The sequence below is a fragment of the Microtus ochrogaster genome (genome assembly GCF_000317375.1).
Source record: "Microtus ochrogaster isolate Prairie Vole_2 chromosome 6 unlocalized genomic scaffold, MicOch1.0 chr6_random_2, whole genome shotgun sequence".
In the NCBI taxonomy this organism is placed as follows: domain Eukaryota; kingdom Metazoa; phylum Chordata; class Mammalia; order Rodentia; family Cricetidae; genus Microtus; species Microtus ochrogaster.
Genome location: NW_004949095.1, coordinates 2,689,128 through 2,710,431, shown reverse-complemented (window position 1 = coordinate 2,710,431; position 21,304 = coordinate 2,689,128). Strand labels below are relative to the sequence as shown.

General features: G+C 44.5%; 2 protein-coding genes across 2 annotated transcripts in view; both read left to right on the top strand.

Moving 5' to 3' along the window:
• Window positions 1-15,062: 15,062 nt before the first annotated feature.
• Window positions 15,063-15,845, top strand: LOC101990277 (transmembrane epididymal protein 1A-like). The gene has a single exon (XM_005363883.1). The coding sequence runs from the start codon at window positions 15,063-15,065 to the stop codon at window positions 15,843-15,845; it is 783 nt and encodes a 260-aa protein (XP_005363940.1).
• A 5,180-nt stretch (window positions 15,846-21,025) lies between these two features.
• The window catches only part of Rgsl1 (regulator of G protein signaling like 1), a 70,544-nt gene continuing 70,265 nt past the window's right edge, over window positions 21,026-21,304 (top strand). The window contains exon 1 of the mRNA XM_013352502.2: window positions 21,026-21,038. Within this exon, the coding sequence (XP_013207956.1) occupies window positions 21,026-21,038 (13 nt within the window). The remainder of the gene's footprint in view (window positions 21,039-21,304) is intronic.

Genomic DNA, 21,304 nt, shown 5'->3' with positions numbered 1-21,304 from the left:
AAGAGGACCGCGGCTGGGACTTGGGGGACCTTTGAAGCAGAAGCCAGGATGGGGTAGATGCCCTCTGGCAACTGACCAGCGTTTGCTTTTGATGACAGCAAACCCTCAGATCTTGTCCATCTAAGCTGAAAACAAGGGGCTGTAGTACCAGAATACTGGATTCCACCTTTTGCAATGCCTCTCTGTGCCACATTCAACAAACAAGAGCCAGACATCTGCTTCAAGCAAGAAACTTCATCTAATGACCCTACTACATAAATCCCATGCTCAGGAAAGACAGTAGGGTGTGCACAAATAGCACATAGTTCCCCCCAAAAGAGACTGTGGTGTGCTTTAAACAAGATTCGAGCTTCCATCCGGTAGAGGAACTCACAGTTGCACCCCCTTAGGGAGACTGGGGAAGTTCTATGCAGGAAGTCAGATAGGAACTACCTCTTAAGAATGCAGAATCTGAGCCAGTGTGCCAGGCAAAGTACATGATATGAGCACTGCCTCAGGAGTCCAGAGGATGCTCTGTGCACAAGGAGTGGTACCATCCCTGATTCTCCTAGCTTTGCTTCGTGGTGGTGGTGGTGGTGGTGGTGGTGGTGGTGGTGGTGGTGGTGGTGGTGGTGGTGATGGTGGTGTGTGTTTGGAGTCAGGGTCTTGCTCCTTGGATCAGGTTGGCTATAAACTCACCTTTTTCCTACTTTCAAATGCTGAGATTATAAGTGTGCACCACCATACCTTGATTTATGTGTGGTTTTAAAATACTTTTGGTGTAGATATGAATAGGTATGGTATATGTATGTGTGATATGTGTGCATATGTTTGCACGAACAGAGGTCAGAGAAGGATATTCTCTCTCCTAACCCACCATTCTCTTTAATTCCTTTGAGATAGGGTCTCTCACTGAACCTCCAGAGACCCTCGAGGGTCTCTCAGTGATCCTCAAGTTGGATGACAGCTAGCAAGGCCCAAAATCCTCTGTCTCCTCTGCCACCACCGCTATAGTCTTGGGGTTGCAGGCACTCGGGCAGCCATGCTGAGTTTTTTAATGGGGTGGGGGGTTTGAACTCAGCTTCACTCACTCAGACAGCAAGTGCTCTTACGCACTGTGCAATTTCCCCAGACTCTTACTGATGTTTTTATAGGAAAATTTGCTCAGGCATGCTTATCTTTGGTTTCCTTATAAGTAAGGTGGGGCCAGGCCAGTCTTTACTGTAAAGATCAAATGATCAATAATGTGATAGGCAAGGTGGAAGGGTGTTGATAACAAAATGTAAGCAACCAGAGGCCCTCTTTTGGCCTTGCAGGCACCAGGCATACAGGTGGTACACAGACACACATGCAGACAGAACACTCGTACACACAAGATAAAAAATAATTATGTCTAAAAAATTATATTTAGTGTTTTTAAAGTAAGTCAGGGAGAAAACAGGGAGACCAGTTAGGGATGGTTGGCAATTATCTAGAAGGGGACTGGGGGTGGCAAGAACCAAGATGAGGGAAATGAGGAAAAGAAGTGCTTAAATTCTGTGTAGTTTTGAGGGCAGCATCCAGAGGACATGAAGACAAATTGGGTGTTTGACATGGGAGACAGAGCACATAAGGGAAACTAGCAAAGCCATTAGGGCAAGAAATTAGAGAGATGAACCTACATTTGGTTGAAATGGACAAAGATAGAATAATAAGATTTGGGGGGTTATCAAATGGACCAGTTCACCTAAGACTGACATATAGGTTTTGATGGCAATCTGCTATTAATCCCTGGAATGTGGGAACAGATATACTAAGCTAGACTTCGGGGAGTTAACTCTACTTCTGATGAGTCCTTTTTGTTCATTCATTTGTTTATTGGGTTTTGACTTTTTGAGCAAGGTCTTGAAATATAGGCCACGCTGGCCTCTACCTTGCATTGATCTGCCAGTTTGTGCCTCCTGGGTACTAGGATTGCAGGTGTGAGCCACCACAGCTGGCTCTGCAGATGTTCAAGGGGGCAGTTGTCAGGAACTGTAAAAGAATATGACAACTGTCTATAAACTGAAAATTAGCCCTGCGGTCTTGGGTGTGGTTGTAGGCAGCAAGAAGCTCCTGGTTTATAAACTACAAGCTTTATTTATGTCAATAGCAGAAACCAGAGCACCCGTGCTTTCTGGTCCCTCTTCCCAGCCTCAGTTCTCAGGGGAAGTGGGAAGAGCATCAGAAGACTCTCAGCCACACAAGAGGCTGCACAGAGGAAGGAACTCCAAGCTTAGCAAGACTGGAGCCTTTGCAAGAGCAAGCAGCATACTTCCTTTGGCTCTGAGGTCACTATCTCCAAACCCAAAGCTGTTTGCCTTTCAAATGCCCTTGAAAAAAGTCCAAGCTGAAGCCAATCAGTATGGATTAGAACTATTTAAAAAATGTTTTCAGAGAAGCATGGTAATACACGCTTTGATGTGGGATTTCCCTCTGTATGCTATGAATACAGAAATCGCCTTGACCTGTTGATAGGGCAGAACTTAGGTACGTCGGGAAAACTAAACAGAACACTAGGAAAAAGGAGGCAGAGTCAGAGGGAAGCCATGTAGCCCTGCTGGAGACAGACACCAGAACTTTCCCTGGTAAGCCACTGCCACGTGGTGATACACAGATTTATAGAAATGGGTTAAATTAATATGTAGGAGTTAGCCAATAAGAAGCTAGAGCTAATGGGCCAAGCAGTGATTTAAATAATATGGTTTCTGTGTGATTATTTTGGTTTCTGGGCAGCCGGGAAACAAACAAGTGGCCTCCTTCTACATTTGAACACAGCACTTGGGCAACAGAGGCAGGCAGATCTTTATGAGTTCAAGGCCAGCCTGGTCTACATATGACTTCTAAGCCAGCAAGGGCTACATAGTGAGATCTTGTCTCAAAAAATAAAATGTTTTAACTGAGTGTAGTGGTGCACACCTTTAATCCCAGCACTCTCGAGGTCAGAGATCTCTTTGAGGTCAGCCTGTTTTACAGACAAAGTTCCAGGACAGCCAGGGCTGCACAGAGAAACCCTGCCTTGAAAGTAAATAAACAAATGAACAGAATGACAGTAAAAAGCTTCTGTACAGGAAAGGAGAGAATCACCTCATTAAAAGGTCACAGCCAGAGGGTAAAAGGAGAGAACCAACTCCTTCCAGTTGTCCTTTGACCCCCACATGCACACAACTCCCCACAAAACAAATGTGATGACAAACATTTTTAAAAGAAAAACGAAATCATGATATTTGTAGGAAAATAGATAGAACTGGATTATATTATGATTATATTAAGTAAAATAAGTCAGACACAGGGTGACAATCTGACAGATGGAACCTATATTTGCATATATATGTGTGTGTCTAAACATTTATATATAAACATTTATATATATATATATACATATATCATTTTGTTATACAGTGTGTGTGTGTGTTTAAAAAAGAAATAAAAGCTCCATGAGGAATTGTCTCCCAACATTTTGATGGTAGCATTATCCTTGGGAACCTTCTGAAAGCTTTAAGGGTCATTTTCAGTTTCATAATGGTAGGAAATGTTATTGCTGTTACATGGTCCAAGGCTAGAGATCTTGAACATTCTGTAATGTATGAGACAGTCCACAAGGTTTGAATGTTCCGTTGGGCATTTGTTTAAATGAAAAGCAGAGGCAGGGCTCACAGTGCCATACAGCTCTATAGACAACAGCTATAGCAGTTGTCTGACTCAGACATTGTCGTCATCACTAATGTACTAATACACATGCGCAAAATATAATGGAGTAGTTGTGAACTGCCCATCATGGGGGGTGGGACTCAAGCTCCGGTCCTCTGCAAGAGCAGCAAGCATTCTTAACCGCTGAGCCTTCTCTACACCCACCCTGCTTAGTCCTTTTAATTTTAGATGTCATGCCCCGTCCACCCACAGTACAGACCGGGAGCAGCGCAGCTGGAGTGTTTCTTTCTGTAAGCGCACAGCTCACAGAGATACCAAGAGGTGAGCACGGCATCTTTACCAAGCTTTTATAAGTTTTCACAAAGCGAGTCCGGTTTTATCCCAGGCTTTTTCAGACCCAGGCCAGCTGGCCTTGGTGAGTTCCCGATAGAACATCCCCATTGTCTCAGTGTGTGGGTGCACCCCTTGAGGTCCTGAGTTCCTTGCTCGTGCATTTGGACCTTGATATTTCTGTCCGGACTCGCTGAACATAGTGGACAATGAGGATTACTGAGAACTCAAGAACAATGGCAATGGGTTTTTGATCCTATTGCACGTACTGGCTTTGTGGCAGCCTAGGCAGTTTGGATGCTCACCTTACTAGACCTGGATGGAGGTGGGCGGTCCTTGGACTTCCCACAGGGCAGGGAACCCTGATTGCTCTTTGGGCTGATGAGGGAGGGGGACTTGATTGAGGGAGGGGGAGGGAAATGGGAGGCGGTGGTGGGAAGAGACAGAAATCTTTAATAAATAAATAAACAAAAAAAAGTTTTCACAACGCCCTAGTGACTAAGCCCTAGTGACTCTTTTTAAATGGTGGTGACCATGACATTCAGATTAGCTATGTTGCTTTCTGAGGATATAGTGAAAAAAATTAGGAATATTTGAAAGCCAATCTTATGATGTCAACGTGATAGAGAAGGCTTGGGGCAGTGTTAGGTGGAAGATGGGGTACACACAAAGGGGAGATGAAAAGGTGCCCCAAATGTGTACTCGTGCACTTAGAATGAGATGTTCAATAGTAGGACATGTGAGGAAGAGTGCTGTTGTCTGCTACTGTGAGCTGATAGGTCACTTATAGGAAACTAGAATATTGAAGATGTTCATAAAGGGCAGAAGGTCACCCTTACAAATGTCATTGTTCTTAAGCTATAAGTATGAAATTCACAAAGATAACCACATAACTTACAGTCAGTCCAGACTCCCTTTAGACAGTGTTAACCAGTTAGTCAACTAATTCCTTTCCCAGATTGGGGGGGGGGGTTTGCAAGATGTATATTAATTGAAGAATAAACTCAAAGTTGACAGCAGGAAAACCTAGATAATATACTGACCAAAGAATAAACTAAGAATCAGAACAAAACCTAAGCACTACTGAAAGTTTGGGATTTTGTGTAGATAATCACAGAACATCCCTATCCCGTTTGCCTCACTGCTGTTCCCACAGTCCCTTCCATAGAATGGAGCAGGACAAGCAAGTGGTCCAGAAGAAAGAGAAATTGAACTAGATCAACATACTTTATCAAAGATGGCAGAGAAGGAGTACAGCATTTGGCTGGCATTACAAAAGTCCCCATTTTGTCAAAGAAAAAAATACGGGCTGGAGAAATGGCCTAGCAATAAGAGCACTTTTATGCTCTTTGAGAGGACCCTGCTTTGGGTCCCAGCACCCACATCAGGTGATTCACGGTTGCCTGTAATTCCAGTTCCAGGGAATCTGGTGCCCTCTTCTGTCCTCCACATGCACCTACCTGCATGGACATGGAGCACAAACATACATTAGACACACGTGCATAAAATAAAATAAATCTTTTTAAAAATAGTGGCGGAGATGTCCAAATGCATTCAAGTTCACCTTGAAACTGGACTAAAATGAAAGAAAAGGAAAAGAGAAATCCTTTATCTGTTATGCTACCCCATTCTAGTTTTCTGAGCAATTGGGTGGTAGTTAAGTTGGTTTTTTGATCGCTGAGAAGCATGTGCTGAACATTTTTATTCTCAGAGGATTACAGAAAGGTCAAGTCTCAAAGTCAAGGTACAGCATTTTCTGTGTTGATGCAAGTGGAGGATTCTCAAAACCTTTCCAGGGAAATTCAGGTTCTTGGAGACTTTATTTTCTGTTTTGGTCATTTTATTTCATCACACCAGTAGCAAAGTAACTAATGTAGTATTTCTTTTTTTTTTTTTAAATATATAAGAGACCATAAACATTTTCCTGATCTTTGTTTTTTTTTGTTTTTTTTTTAATTTATTTATTATGTATACAATATTCTGTCTGTATGCCTGAAGGCCAGAAGAGGGCACCAGACCTCATTACGGATGGTTGTGAGCCACCACGTGGTTGCCGGGAATTGAACTCAGGACCTTTGGAAGAGCAGGCAATGCTCTTAACCGCTGAGCCATCTCTCCAGCCCAGTATTTCTTTTTTTAAATTAATTAATTTATTAAAGATTTCTGTCTCCTCCCCCTCCCCCAATCAACTCCCCCTCTCTCATCACCCCGAAGAGCAGTCAGGGTTCCCTGTCCTATGGGGAGTCCAAGGACCTCCCATCTCCTTCCAGGTTTAATAAGGTGAGCATCCAAACTGCCTAGGCTCCCACAAAGCCAGTACATGCAGTAGGATCAAAACCCAGTGCCACTGTTCTTGACTTCTCAGCAGTCCTCATTGTCCGCTATGTTCAGCGAGTCCAGTTTTATCCCATGCTTTTTCAGATCCAGTCCAGCTGGCCTTGGTGAGTTCCCTATAGAACATCCCCATTGTCTCAGTGTGTGGGTGCACCCCTCACGGTCCTGAGTTCCTTGTTTGTGCTCTCTTCTTGGAGACTTTTTAAGGAACAGGAGCGAGCACACACTTACCCTTCCCTTGCAGGAGAAAGCGCATGGAGGATTAGCTGAGGTCGGAGTGGTGCTCACAAGTGGGATGGGCCGCTTAACCATGATCATTAGCAGTTTACAGGGTTCACCTGACACAGTCAAGTTGGCTCTAATGCTAACTTCGTTAGCAGCTTGGACATTCTGGTCTTGGTTCCTTAGGCATTCCTCCCAAGGGAGGCGGTACAGAAATCCTCTATAGGTGACCTGGAACTCAGTTGCTGGCATCAATGTTCCCTGACTCCCTGAGTACTGAAGGCCTGTGATGGAAGTGTGGGAGGGACTTCTAACCCCAAAGCAGCTTCTTCCAGACTGTGAAGCACCCACAGGCTTTGCCCTGAGAAGAAAGAAAAGACCCATATAAATGTGAAGCCCGCCCAACCCAACACCTCCATTCTCCCTAGGAAACAAGACCCTCTTTAAGTCCCATTCCAAGGACCTGTGCTGACTGGTCTAACCTGCCACCTCTCACTCCGTCAGGAAAAGACATGGTAGACTGAGAAAAATAAGAAAGAGTAGGAAAATTAGGTTTTATTCAAAAATCAAAAGAAAACCCCAATCCTCAGGTGATAAAATATTAAATACTACTAATAATTAGATGTCAATTTCATGGGTTGATTCTGAGGCAAAGCAGGTGGGAATGGACCCACATATGGGAATTTAATGCTGGTGGGTAGGAGGTAGAGTCTCAGTGAATGGGAACATAAAGGCTAGGTTTGGAAGCTTAGAAGTATGTGCTGATCAGCAAGAGAAAGACTAAATAAACCCACATGCTCACAAAAGACAAGGAAGCTGCTCTCTTCTAGTTCAAGATGGAAAATAAAACAAGGAACTGGGCGTTGGTAGTTTGCTTACTCAGTATGCATGAAGCCCTGGGTTCCATCCCCAGCACCACAGACAATCCAGCACAGTGACACACACCTATAATTCCAGCACTATGGAGGTGGAGGCAGGAGGACCAGAAGTTCAAAGTCATCCGTGGAAACACAGCAAGATCAAAGAGGGGGAAACAAGAAACAAACAAAGCAGGCTTCTGTGAGAATCTGGAACTTCTCCAAATTCATACTATTCCAGTTTAGGCAGCACAAAAATTCCAACCAAGATATTGATGTAAAATCTGACACTATAAAAATCTAATCAGTGAGATTTGGGGGTGCCTTGCAGAATCAGAGGAGGCTATCAAACAAAACATCCTGAGCTGCTGTGGATTCCTGATGAACTACACAACTCTGACCTCTGAGTCTGCTAGGGCTGCTGTCAGAAAGTATGAAAGACAGAATGACCTAGCAGCAGGAAGTGACCGTTAGTTCTAGAGGCAAAGAGTAAGAGAGCAAGGCATCAGCACACCCATTCCTGAAGGCTACAGAAAGTTACCCAGATTGTTTGTGTGCTGGTCCACATGTCCTGGATGCGTGTCCAAATCTTCTCTTTTAATAAGGATACCTGTTATATTGGATCAGGGCACACTCTCCCCCAGGAGGACCTCAACTTAGGCAATCCCATCTGCAACAGTCTTTTTTTTTTCCAAATAAGATTATCTTCTGCAGTGCTGGAGACTTCAGTATATGAATATACAGCTCACCCCACAACAGAACCCACCCACAAGGAGGGTCGGCTGGCATATGCTCACGATGGAAAAGAAACTCTCCAGTCAAGAAAGGCAGCAGTGTGAACAGGGAAAGCCTCTGACACTCAGGCAAAGACTCAGTTTCCTCAGCTGTTACAGAGAGGGAGCATCCTTCACTCAACGTAGCTGTTACAAAGATCAGACTTGACAAGATCCATGCCAGCACCTTGAAAACTGTGTTATTCTGTGCAAGATCTTAATTTTAGTTTTTAATTTTAATTTTAGTTCATTCAAAATAATTCCCACTGACTTAGCACTGTGATGACCCTACATATCATGGTAAGGAGGGATCTCACCCGGTCAGCTGTGCGATTTCCCTTGCTGGTGATGAATTCAGGGACAGGAGTAAAATGGAGATTCTGTTAGATAAAAGGTAGTTTGCTAAAGAACCTCCGGGTGAGGTCTTCCCTGTCATACATGAGGAACATGAAGAAAAGTGCGTCTATGTAAAGACAGCTTAACATACCTGAAATAAAGCTATGAGATGGTGATGTCTAGAAGTGTGGTGGCCATCTTGAAATTCTAATGCCTGCGACCTGAGGACCAAGGCCAGTAGGAATGACTGAGAGAAAAACTAGAAATACTTTGGCTCCCAATCGCTTCTTCCACCTGATTAACCAGCTCAGGAGGTATATTCCCGCTAGAATTCTTGTTAGATTAAAGTAAATGTTTTGTTTTTTAAAAAAATTCTCACAGGGCTATGTGGCACATACTTTTAATCCCCCAAGAGGCAAAGCCAGGTGAATCTCTGAGTTTGAGGGCAATCAGAGCGAGTTCCAGGATATAGAGGGACCCTGTTTTAAAAAAATCTTCCAGCCAGTGAAATCAGAGTTTCCTATTATTTATAGCCCAAATCATCCAAAATGAGTTATCTCATAGATTTGTGTGGAACAAATGAAGTATTTCCTATAAACTGTTTAGCTTTGCAAAATGTTAAAATTATTAATAAAACACTTTATTGTGGAACTTTTCATTGTTTCTTTACTAATAAGTATCAGACTCTCCGAAAAACATGCATCGGGACACTTGGCCAGAACATACTTTCTAAACAAGACGGTAGATTTTTTTTTTTAATTTTATGAAGAAAAGTGATGTATTTGCTCACAAGATAGTAATACCAAGCATATCATTAACCAATAGATTTTTCCCCCAGAGCCAACCATGATGGACACCCAGGACAAACACTGCCCTTGTGATGTGGACGGAGATTGTGTTCCCGAGAAGAATGTTTTGATTTTGATACTGGTAAAGGAATTCAAAGGAAATACAAGTACTTTGAAAAAGAGACCGGTCCAAAATAGTCTAGATGATACCAGAACTCTAGGCTCTCGGGCCTGGAAGGGACACAGAAGCCCAGGCAAGCATTCCTTTGCCATAGTTTTTCCCTACTTTTCCACTTTCTCTAGAGCCAGCTTCCCTTATGATCTCCCCACAGCTGTTTGGATTGCCTGGAATGCACGTGAATCCTGCACCCACATCTTTTTTTTAACTTCTTTTTTAAATTGATTTTATTGAGCTCTACATTTTTCTCTGCTCCCCTCCCTGCCTCTCCTGTCCCCTTCAGCCCTCTCCCATGGTCCCCATGCTCCCAATTTACTCAGGAAATCTTGTCTTTTTTTACTTCCCATGTAGATTAGATCTATGTATGTCTCTCTTAGTGTCCTCATTGTTGTCTAGGTTCTCTGGGATTGTGATTTGTAGGCTGGTTTTCTTTGCTTTACATTTAAAAACCACTTATGAGTGAGTACATGTGATAATTGTCTTTCTGAGTCCGGGTTACCTCACTCAAAATGATGCTTTCTAGCTCCATCCATTTGCCCCACACCCACATCTTACCACATCTTTAGAATTGCTGCCAGAGACCAGATGACTTGGCATGAGATCTGAGACTTGGTACCCTTAACTGATGGTAAACATTAGCCCCTTATCCTCAAGGGGTCACCGAAGGTAAGGAGCTGGGAGGTTTCTCCTTGTCCACACGCTAGTGGGCAACAAGAGAGGAAGTTGGGTGACAGGGGTCTGGAGTGACTTATCACATAGGTTAGTGCCAACAATATATGGGCAGGTTGGGCAGGGCTATCTAGGCCAGAGAGTGATTGGGAAGCTCTTGAAAGACATTTGTCCTATTCTGCTAATGTGACCTGTTGCCCCTGCACCACCCCCAACAACTCTTGCCACCAGAACCCCCCCCGCCCTAACTGTTCCCCATTTACCAGATACCCATCTATTCAATTCTAACTTCAAAACAAATGTCAAATGCTTTGTAAGGATCATCTTGAGTCCGCCCATCAGAATTAATCACAGTTATATGTTCTGACTATACCAGCACAGAAAATCTAAATCTAGACTAATTTAGTTAAACATAAACCAATGCTTTTCAAATTTGCATCTGAATCAATTGGAGAGCTTGGTCAAATGTGGGTCTAGATTCAGTCGTCTGTGATTCTGCATATGCCACACATCCTAGATGAAACTGACACTGGGGGGGCCTGTGGACCACTTTGTGTGGTGAGGTCATAGCTTTTGAGTTCCGTTACAGACAAGTGGAACATTATCTGTATCGACCACCACCTGCCGTCACAGCGCTAGCTTATGACAGGTGACTCACACACCTTTGCGGAGTTGCAATGGAACTCATCCCCATGATGTGGGGATGTTCCTTTTTAAAGAAAAGAATATTATTTGGACAGTATCAGAGTGTTCTTACAGCTGAGGTGGCAGAAAGACAGACCGAGGGCTAGATAGGGTTTACAAGAGCAAGGATAAATTTTAAGCAAAATCAGCACAGTTGCTTAACAGATCTGGAAACCCTACCCCATTGCTCTATTTATATTCCAAAGAGACTGGGTGATATTCGACTGTAAGCCACAAGGCCAGCTTATTAGTCAAACTTTAAGAATGCTTTTTCAGTGGCTGAATACTCGTGCTTAGGAGAACTCCTGTCTTCTGTACCCATACACTTTCGGGCTCCTCAAACCCTGGGTCAAGGCTACTACTGTTAAGTATAAATGTATAGGAGGCCACTGGTTTGGACTGACCTAGTATGAAAGGTCCAACAGACCTAACCAAAATGGAGTCAACTCATACTGAAGTTCCATGCCATCAAGTCTGATATGCCAAGAGATCTAGAGAGATAGTTGCCAAGTGTTGCCAACTTAAGCCAACATCATGATGAATGTTTTTCTCTCTGAAGATGACAAAGAAAAAAACTATGCAGTGACCGATCCCAATTTTATTCTGTCTCTGCTGTCCTCAGCCCTGTCATCTGCTCCATTCACCGGCATACTCATCTGACATTATAGAATGGAATGTTCCCTGATTCTAAACTCACAAAAGCTGAATGAGATAGTTAAGTTCATTTTAACTTGGTCCTTTTGACAGTAGGGATAATTTAAACAGTCCCATCCACCAACATTGCCTTGGAACATAAAAAGTGGATGGCCCTGTGGAAGGGCTACAGGAGATGAAGGAACAGCTTGATAATTTGTCTCTTTTGTGAAAAGAGCTCACTTCTGTGGTACAGAATTTACTTCCTCCTGAATAAAGCATTTATTTCTGCTTAGGCAGCACCAAGTTCTTGCTTTTTAAGTATCTGTGTTTCTGGACTGCTGTTAGCCAACATCACCACTTCCGTGTCTGTGTGCCTGTAGCTCTTTTGTCTTTATAACTGTGTTATGAGGTATTTTGTGGTAGAGACCATGTGTTCACACCTGATGAACTTACATCATTCATGAACACCTCCAGACTTAGATTAGATTCTAAAAAGCCCAAGAGGATAAACACACACAGTCTCGAAAGATTTCCCAGTAAATAAACACATATGAAATGGTGAAACCAAGGCCATGATATAGACATCTATAATTTGCACAGAGATGTACACTGTCCATCTGGGAGGAGGTGGAACTTAAGTTGAGCCTTGAGGGACAAAGGAGAAAGAGGAATTTCACAGATGCAGAATGAATTGGGTACAGAAGTAAACAAGCCAACCTAGAACTTTAGAGACACATGAAAAGGGACTGGAAACGAGACGGCTGGAGCTTATTCAAGAGTGGATCTTACCTGTGAAGCCATAGGGTACCACTGGAGAATCCAAACCAGCCGCTGGCATGAGAGGCTTTCTCCCCTTCAAGCTCACCTGGTGGCAGAAGAGGTGAGAATAAAGGAGGCTTTGAATCTGACTGAGAGACATTGAATAATACAGAATTGTTGACACTGAAACAAGGGAAGCACGTGAGGATGAAGCAGAAGAAAGTGACTAGAAAGTTATTTGGAAAGGAAAATATGTTGATTAATAAGCTGTGAGGGGCTGGGCAAGATGGCGCCTGCTGGTAAATCTCCAGCACGTAGGTATCGAAAACAGATCCACCAAGAAAGAGTTCAAGGCCAATCTGGGCTGAACATCAAGACTGAAGTGGAAAAAGAAACATTGACAAAAGAGTGACTAGCAAGCTGCCAACACTTTCCTCAGTCAATATTGGCTAAAGCGATCCCATTCAAGCAGCAGAAGGCATTGAATTCTTGGGCTGGGCGTGTAGCTCAGCGGTAGAGCATTTGCTTAGCATGTGGTAAGCAGTGGGATGAGCGGTGGGTAGGAGGAAAATTCTATTTATCACAGTTCTTTTTCCAATACAGTATATGGATGAATAATAGGAAAAAAGAGAGAGAGAAAGCCTACCACCAATGATATAGGAACAGCTGGTGCCTTAGAACAAAATTCATTTTGATATTTGGAGGGAGAAGACTTCTCTCTCTCAGTTGCTCTCAAGTAGATCAATTAGATATTAACTATTGCTTACACATATAATACTACTTCATTTTCTTTCTAATTTTTTAAAAATATTGAGTAGATATAAAATAAGACTTTCAGGATGTATCTAAACTATCCAGCTGTGGCCCGATCCAGACACTCACTTCCCCCCTAGTCTAGGAACAGGAAGATATTGTCATTTTCAATGGCTGTTGTGTCCCTCCCAAATCTCTCTCTCTCTTTTTTTTTTTTTACCTTTCAGAGGCAACCATGTCCTTGAGTTTTGATTGCAAATGTTTTTCATGTTACTTATCTTTATGCAGTTTTTGAATGTTACCTATGGAATCGCACAAGGTACAAAGGCGAGACAAAAATACCCCTAAAATGAGATTCATTTTATTCTTTGAAGATGATATGATTATACTAAATCATTGAAAATTAGAACAGTGGCAATTCAACAAGAGACATAAGATGAGGATCAATACAAAATTATAGTTTTCATATCAGTAATAATTACCAGATAGAATGTTCTCTCTCTGTCTATCATATCTGTCTGTCTGTCTGTCTGTCTGTCTACCTATCTGACAGAGTTTCTCTGTGTAGCCCTGGCTGTCCTGGCACCTGTTTCAGCCTCCTGAGTGCTGGGATTAAAGGTGTGTGCCACCACTACCTGGCTAAAATGGAACATTCTTAATAGCAGCAAAATACAGTCTATCAACAGATAAGTCAAAAGGGAATCTATGGGATCCCTGTGAAACAAAACTTGAGACACACCCAGTATTTAGTTTTCTGATATGAAGGGTCGGTCACATGACCACCAAATTCTAAATGAATGTTAACTTTATGAAAACATTTTATAGTAAATTCATACTAAGTTATTAGCTTGAAGGGTTTCATGCCTACTAAGCAAGCACTGTGTCCTCTGAGCGAAAACCTCAGCCCTTCATCAGGAATCTCAAGGAACATATACCATATTGTATGCTTTCTCTGAGTTCTTTATAGTCTGTGAGTTTAGAGATGTCACGGGCAGAAGTTTGTGCCCCTTAAAATTCATGTGTCGCAAGAGTGAGCCTGTCAACAACCTGTCTCAGAAGAGGGAGGACTCACGAGGTTCCACCCCTCCCTGAAGGTTTATGTGGGTTATAGGTTAATGGTGGAGAAAGAGACCTTTTCTTCAGTGTTATAGCTACTGACAAGTGCCCATTCTCCTGTGGAGAATCCCCATGCCCTTATAAACAATCTTAATGGAACTCACTGGATTGCACACACAAATAGATGAGAAATGAGGCTAGCTGGGAAAAAGAAAGATTGGCTCAAGTGAGAGGAAGTCAGAAGAGAACTATGGGGTTAACATGATTGAAACGTTGTGCATGTATGAAAATTTTGTAATGAAACACATTACTATGTACAATTATTTTGTGCTAATAAAACATTTTTTAAAATTCTTATGTTAATATAATATGATGGTATCGGGAAGTGAGGCCTCTGTGGAGGTAATTAGGTCATGACGGCAAAACCTTTATAAATGGTATAGGCACCCCAATTAAAGAGACCCCAGAGAGCAGGCTTGATGCTTGGGAAATGAGAGAACACAGTGAGAAAGTATTGTCTGTGGGAAAGTGTGCCTCACCAGAGAACGAATCTTCTAGCATCTTCATTCCGAGCATCCAGCCTCCAGAAATCAGATGCTTTCTGCTGTTTATTAGCCACATGGTCAATGAGGGTGTTAGTCACAGTATTTGGCATCCTGAGTGGACCGAGACAGGAAGGAAGCGAGGAAGGTAGCAAAGGGACTGAGGAACAGGTAGGCAGAGGGACAGGAGGCCCAGGTCATAAGATGTGCGGACTGCTGATACCCAAGCGTTGTCCTGGAGACATGTTGATTTCATTGTTCGCTGGTGGTTAGCTGGTTATCAGTGAGCCAGAGCAGAAGACTGTAACGGAAACCATGACACCCACCCCACCCTAGGTTTGGGTTTCCTCCAAAACCATTTCCCTCCTTTAAGTGGATGCAGTGGGATGGTTCGAGGTATAAGTTGATCTTCAGTGGGCTCCCTCTGTGTCCCAGAGCCTTGAGCGAAAGTCCATTCACTTTTGCTTCTGCCTTTGATCACACCTACTTTGGAACCCATGGGAGGGTTTGAGGGGCATCTGTACCCCGGCCTGTCCTTATTCCTCTATGGACTTTATCACGCAGGACTTCTCTCCAGGGCTGTGATATGCAACTCCCCTGTCCAATATCCACCACGCCCTCCTTGGAGCAAAGGAAGATGGGCAAGGTTCCGGCAAATGTATTATGTTGGCTTTCTGAAGATCCTGAGTTCCTGCATTTTAGTAGTGCAAGAGTTGCACAGCATTCATTGGCAGTTGATGCTCATCAGCAAGATGTATCATCAGAGAACCTTCATGTACCGCAAACAGTGGCAGCATCTCACGCTCTATGCGGCCTTCTTTCTGAGTGGGTGTGTGGATGTGGTCAGCCAGAACCTGCTGCCCAAGAGGTGCATAGTTCTGGAGCAAGGTGCCCAGGCGTTGAGCATGTGTCTCCTTCTGCCCCTGATGGTGTCTCATATGCAGGACACAGAAGGGGTGGAGCTCCGCACACACATGCTGCTCATCCAGGCCCTGTTTCTGCTGACCCTGGTGCTGACAGTCGAGCTGTGGGCTCCCAACGTGCTGCTGATCTGGATGCTGAAGGCCTTTCTGTACCTTGTCACGGGCTCCTGGCTGATGCAGATAGGCTTCATACTGTACAGACCAGTATCTGGCTATAAGTGGATGGACAATGACAAACATGACATAGCGTTTGCCACCACTTTCTTCTGCTGGCATGTGGCCTTCAGTGCCGTCTTGATGATCTGGATCTACGGCTGCTCCATTGTGTGGCATTGTTACCTCATCGCTGATGCCTGAACCTGGGCAGACCTATGTGCTTTGATGTCCCTGCATGCTCCCAAGACATCTGAATGACAAGTGGTGAGAGGAAAGTGCTGGGAAAGAGGCTCAGGCACCCTTCAGAGGTGCCCCACCTTGAGACAGCAGGCTGGTGGGATGGGCATACCTCTGGCTTCTCTTCATCTAATTTTCTGAGTGTGCAAAGAAGAGGAATAAAGCAAAAAAGACTCTTTTTGACCTCCACTCTTAGCTTCCTGCCTCCCTCTCCTGTTCCCACCTCCAACCACAGCATCTGCTTGTCCTGCACCTCTTTAAACCCCTTCTTCCCCCTCACTCCCCACCCATGAGAACATAACAAATGTATGATATCCTGCCTTTGGAACCTTTGGTAAATATCTTTTACTTAATCACATAGACCATTAATCAGAAGTCACACTTAGCACCTCCTTGCTCAGCCATCATAATAACCATCTCCTCGTTGTTTCTTGTCCTGGACTTCTGTGAGGCTCATTTCGGATCCAGGCTGTCGTTTTGGCAGTGTGAAGCTCAGAACTGGTCCTGGTTCTTTCCTCTGACCGCTTTGTGATTTGTCTGACTAGAAGTCAGACCCTTGTGAACAGCGTCTTCCTCTGCAGGGTCTGGTAGAACACAGTGACCCCCAACAGCCACAGGGGACTCCCCAAGCATGGTCAGGTTCTCCTCCTCAGCATCTTCTCCCATTGCCTTGGATTCATCTCCATCAGTTTCCAAATAGCCGACTTGCCCAACCCAAGCCCTCTTTGGTTCCCATGGATAATAAAATCCAATGGCTTGCTTGTTTGGCCTCGCAGCAGTCCTGCTGGTGAATGTTATTTAAAGGGCTAAGGCAGCTACGTGCTGCATTCCATAATGCTGCAGCTGGGTGCCAAGGGGGTGAGAGACGAGCTTAGCTAAGGCACTAGGAGCCTACGATGTGAAGAATGTCCACCAGTCCAGATAGAGTAAACGTCTAGTCAGGACAAAGTGGGCTTGGAGCAAGGCATTCAAGTCTTTTTCCTGATTAGTTATTTATATTAGTCTAGTTTCTAGGAGAACTAGATGTGTCCTCTGTTTCTGACCCATCCTTTCTTGTTAATTTTCCTGTTTGGAAGTCAAAGTGTGACTGTTATCAGATGGTCAGGAACCCCCTCCTTCTGTTTGGGGGTGTGTGGGAAGTCTGAACCATTGCCAAGAGGGGAGGTGATTTTCAGAACCACATAGACTTCTCACACATGGCCAGCAGCACACAGTGGCTTTTCCTGCATCGGTAGAACCATTAGGCTGAATGTTCCTCTCCACTGGAGGTGAGGGGCCCTGGTATGAACGTAAGGTATGCCTTAGGGAACTCAGTTTCCTAGCTTCCTCCTAACCCTGGGACCATTGGGACGTTACAGGGTCCTTAGAAGGTTCTGCATCTTCCTGCCTGCCACAGCCAAGTCCAAGCTCCTTGTTGCTCCTCCACACCATGGATGTCTTTCCAAGCTTTGCCTCAGGATTTGAGCCTCCTCTGGTGTCTTGAGGTTCAGGTGCTAGACTCAGGACCTGTAGTTGGGAGCCACCTGATGTAGGTGCTGGGTACTGAATTTCGGTCCTTTAGAAGAACACTAAGTGCCCCTAACCATCGAGCCATCTTCCCGTTCCTGACAAGGATCTTCTTGTACTCCCCTTGTCACGGTCACTAAGAGCACTAACGAATCCTAATCAATGCTGAAAGCAAAACAGTGTAATGTTTCTTATTTTCCACCAGAGGGCACCATCTTCACGTGAGCCGGAAAGGCACTTGCTCTCCAATTGATATTGAACCACCTAACAGTGACGGGGGGGAGGGGTCTCTGACTCTTTTGCCTGCTTTTGGAACCCTTTTCCTCCTTCTGGGTTGTGTGGTCCAGCCCTATTATGAGGGGATGTGCCTAGTTTTATTATAACTTGACATGTCAAGTTTAGTTGATATCCCAGGTAGGCCTGGCCTTTTCTGAAGGGAAAAGAAGAGGAGTGGATCTGAGGGAGAGGGGAGGGGAAGAGGGAGGGGAAAATGCTGCTGTCTGGGGAAAATATATGAGAGAAGAATAAATGAAAGAGGGGAGGGAAAGGAAGGAGGGAGAGGGAGGGAGGGAAAGAAGGACAGATGGACAGACAGGAAGACACCAGGAAAGACACACAGTCAAATGTGAACAAATGCAGAAACCTGTGTTGATCAACAGATAAGGTAGGTGTGTGTGTGTGTGTGTGTGTGTGTGTGTGAGAGAGAGAGAGAGAGAGAGAGAGAGAGAGAGAGAGAGAGAGAGAAAGAGAGAGAGACTCAGAAACCTCTTGGTCTCTGAAAGTCCCTTCTAATTCGTGTGAAAAATAGTTGGATGAGTTTTAAAGAATTGTTTCATGCTGGGGGGGGGCAGGGAATCAGTCATTTTCTCTCAGCCCAAGCAGTGAGGGTTTGGACAAGGACATCTATCCTAGACCCAGAAACCATTGTCACAGTAGAGGCCGTGTGGTTGGTGCCATTAGCAATGAACACTCATTGGCACTGAGCTCACAGCAGGAGGAGTCAGGGGACAGACTGGGGAAATATGCAGTAATTGAAAACTGACTTTGATGTCTATGGAAAGGTGGAGCAAACAGCCCAAAACAAAAGCATGTGATTATAGGAAGAAGCAGCTAAGCACTGTAGGCATGAGAACGATCCAGCCAAGTAGTATTTTAGTGATGACTGCTCATGGAGTTTCCTTGGGGTGGAAATGGCATGATTGGTCCAATAAAATTATTATAGATAATATAGCACTGTGATGGGAGAACTCTTGACTCTTCTTTTTTCATTGGTGCATCCAAATCTGTGGGGAAACTTCTGTCAGGTGGAGTGCTCAATAGATACACGCTGAACGAGTGAACTGACAGGCCGAAAGCTAACAGGAGCCACCCCGAAGAGGGCCAGAGTCAGGGCTCTTATCCAGTTTCAGCCTTGACTCAGACTTTAGATAAAGATATTATTCCCTTTTGCAAAAGGCTTGCGGTATTTTGTCAAGCATCTATTATGAATTTTCTTCTTAATATTTAGTGACGCCCTACTGTTATCTCCAGGGTCAGTGTGCGCTGGGTGAAGATGGTACCCAGAATGCAGGAAAGCGTTGTATGTAGGACCTGGTACAAAGCGCACCCAGCAAGCAGCAGAGCTGAGACGTGACCCCAGCTTTTTAATTTATTCACCAGTGTTTCCCATATTTGCCAGATGGCAGTAATTGCCCAGGGTATTTGTGAATAATATAGACCCCTGGGTCTCATCCCAACCCTTATCATCAAAATTACCAGGGTAAAGTCCTGGTGCTGATGAGTGAGAACAGGCAGGAGAAACCGCACAGGTAGGGCAGGGACCCTGGAGCAACAATTCCACAAAAGTCCTTGCATGGAGGTCAGGACTGCTGGAAGAGGGCTCTGGTTCCACAGCCCTTGAGATCTCTTCCAGGGAGTACGCATTTCCGGCCTAGAGGCTAAATGTGGGGGCTCTGGTGAAGAGCTTTAGAATTGTGTCTCCATGGAGAAAGTGGATTATATCCATTCCCTAATTTCAACCCGTTTTATAAATGACGGCATGGTTACCTCTTAAGAAGGGGCAATATCACTGTAGCCTTGATCTAGGCCTCTGTTGAGGCCATTAAAGCCATGTAAGCCACTAAAGCCAGGGTCCAAAGGAACCCAAGTTTTACCTTCGGCCTTGGATAGAGTCCTAACACAAGAGTTGATAAAGCTGCACTTGTCAATCACCCAGCAGAGACCACCCCTCAGGAAGGCCGATGCTCCTGAAGCCCTGCTGAAGAGATGGCAGGAATGACCACCCCTTTAGTGAGATGACGGACTTTCCTCCCCCAAACCCAGCTCCCAGCGAGTTACATATTTTTTTTTCTTCTTCTCTGTCACTTTGCTTTAGACTCTAGCCAAAGCCCCAGAATGTGTTCTTTGGTCCTTTGGTCTTTCTCTTCTCTCGCTGGAGCTCCCTCCCATTTGCTGTGAGCCAAAACTTCATGCCTAACTCAAAAAGGTGTGACTTTTTCTCTTCTTCCCCATCTCCCTCCCCCAGGAAAATGCTGAGATTTCTAGCTTGCCTGAACTGTGCTTTTTCTTTTAAACATGAAAATCATTGTCCCTGGGCTTCCTTCTGTGTCTGTTTTTAAATTCCTTAATTGATGGAACTAAGCATCTTGAGAGGGATTCCAGTTTCCCTGGTAACATGTGGTATCCCAGTGGGCTCCATAAATTTTCTACCAATAGTAATTTATGTTTTCAATTAAAAAATATGAGTGTGTCTTCCTGTGTCCCTGGGATGTGGGACTCAGAAGTCCTACTTCAGTGTCCTTCCCCTGGAGTTTACTACTCCTATTTAGATGGGATCTTACTATGTAGCCTCACCTGGCCTGCAACTGAAGACCTAAAACTCCCAACAATGCCAAATATTTTCGCTCTTGAAATTTCTCTTAGGTGTGATACTGAGCAATGCTGTTCTCGGGATTTCAGAGGATGTTCTTGGCTAAGTCGTTGATATATATAGGCCTGAGGGTCTTTCATGTTAATGTCCCATTTCTATCAGAAAAAGAGAGAAAAATAACTTAAAAGGACAGAGAAACAAACGATTGACAATAAGAACTAAGTACTTTCAGAGATGAGAATTCAAGACATCAGACGCTTGATGCTTTAAGTCAGCGTTTCTCAACCTCCAGGTCACAACCCCTTCATAGGGTCTCATATCAGATATCCTGAATATCAGATATCGACACTACGATTCACAACAGTAGCAAAATTAGAGTTATGAAGTATGAAAATAACGTATGCTTGTTGGTCACCACAACATAAGGACACTACACCATACAGGCTTGCAGCACCAAAACCACTGCTCTAAGTGGACCGAAAGCTGAATGAAGGGTGCAGCCATGTCCAGCAATATAACAGCTCAGCTGGCCATAGGGGACCCTAGACAGACCTGGAAGAAGCTTTCAACACACAGAGAGTGGCTAAGTATAGGATGGTCTGGTTTGTTCAAGGCGATCCAGAGATGGAATAAGGTAGATTTACTTTACCCTGAGGGCCGTGCCAGAGAGGAGTGGAATAGAATGGAACCGAGACGGAACACTGCGGAGGGCTCACTGTGTGCTCACGTTCTGTTTCTGGCCAATCCGTGGCAGGGAGGGCATGGCAACATGAGCAACGCTGGTGAGTCTCTGGGAGATAGTGGTGGGTGGATGAACCCAAGGCCTGAGCCCTCTTCTAGGGCAGACAGCTCACCCTCTTTCTTCTAGAACAGACTACCTGCCCTCCTTCCTCCAGAGCAGACAGCTCACCCTCCCTCCTCTAGAGCAAACCGCTCACCCTCCCTCCTCCAGAGCAGACAGCTCCCCCTCCCTCCTCTAGAGCAGACAGCTCACCCTCCCTCCTCCAGAGCAGACAGCTCACCCTCCCTCCTCCAGAGCAGACAGCTC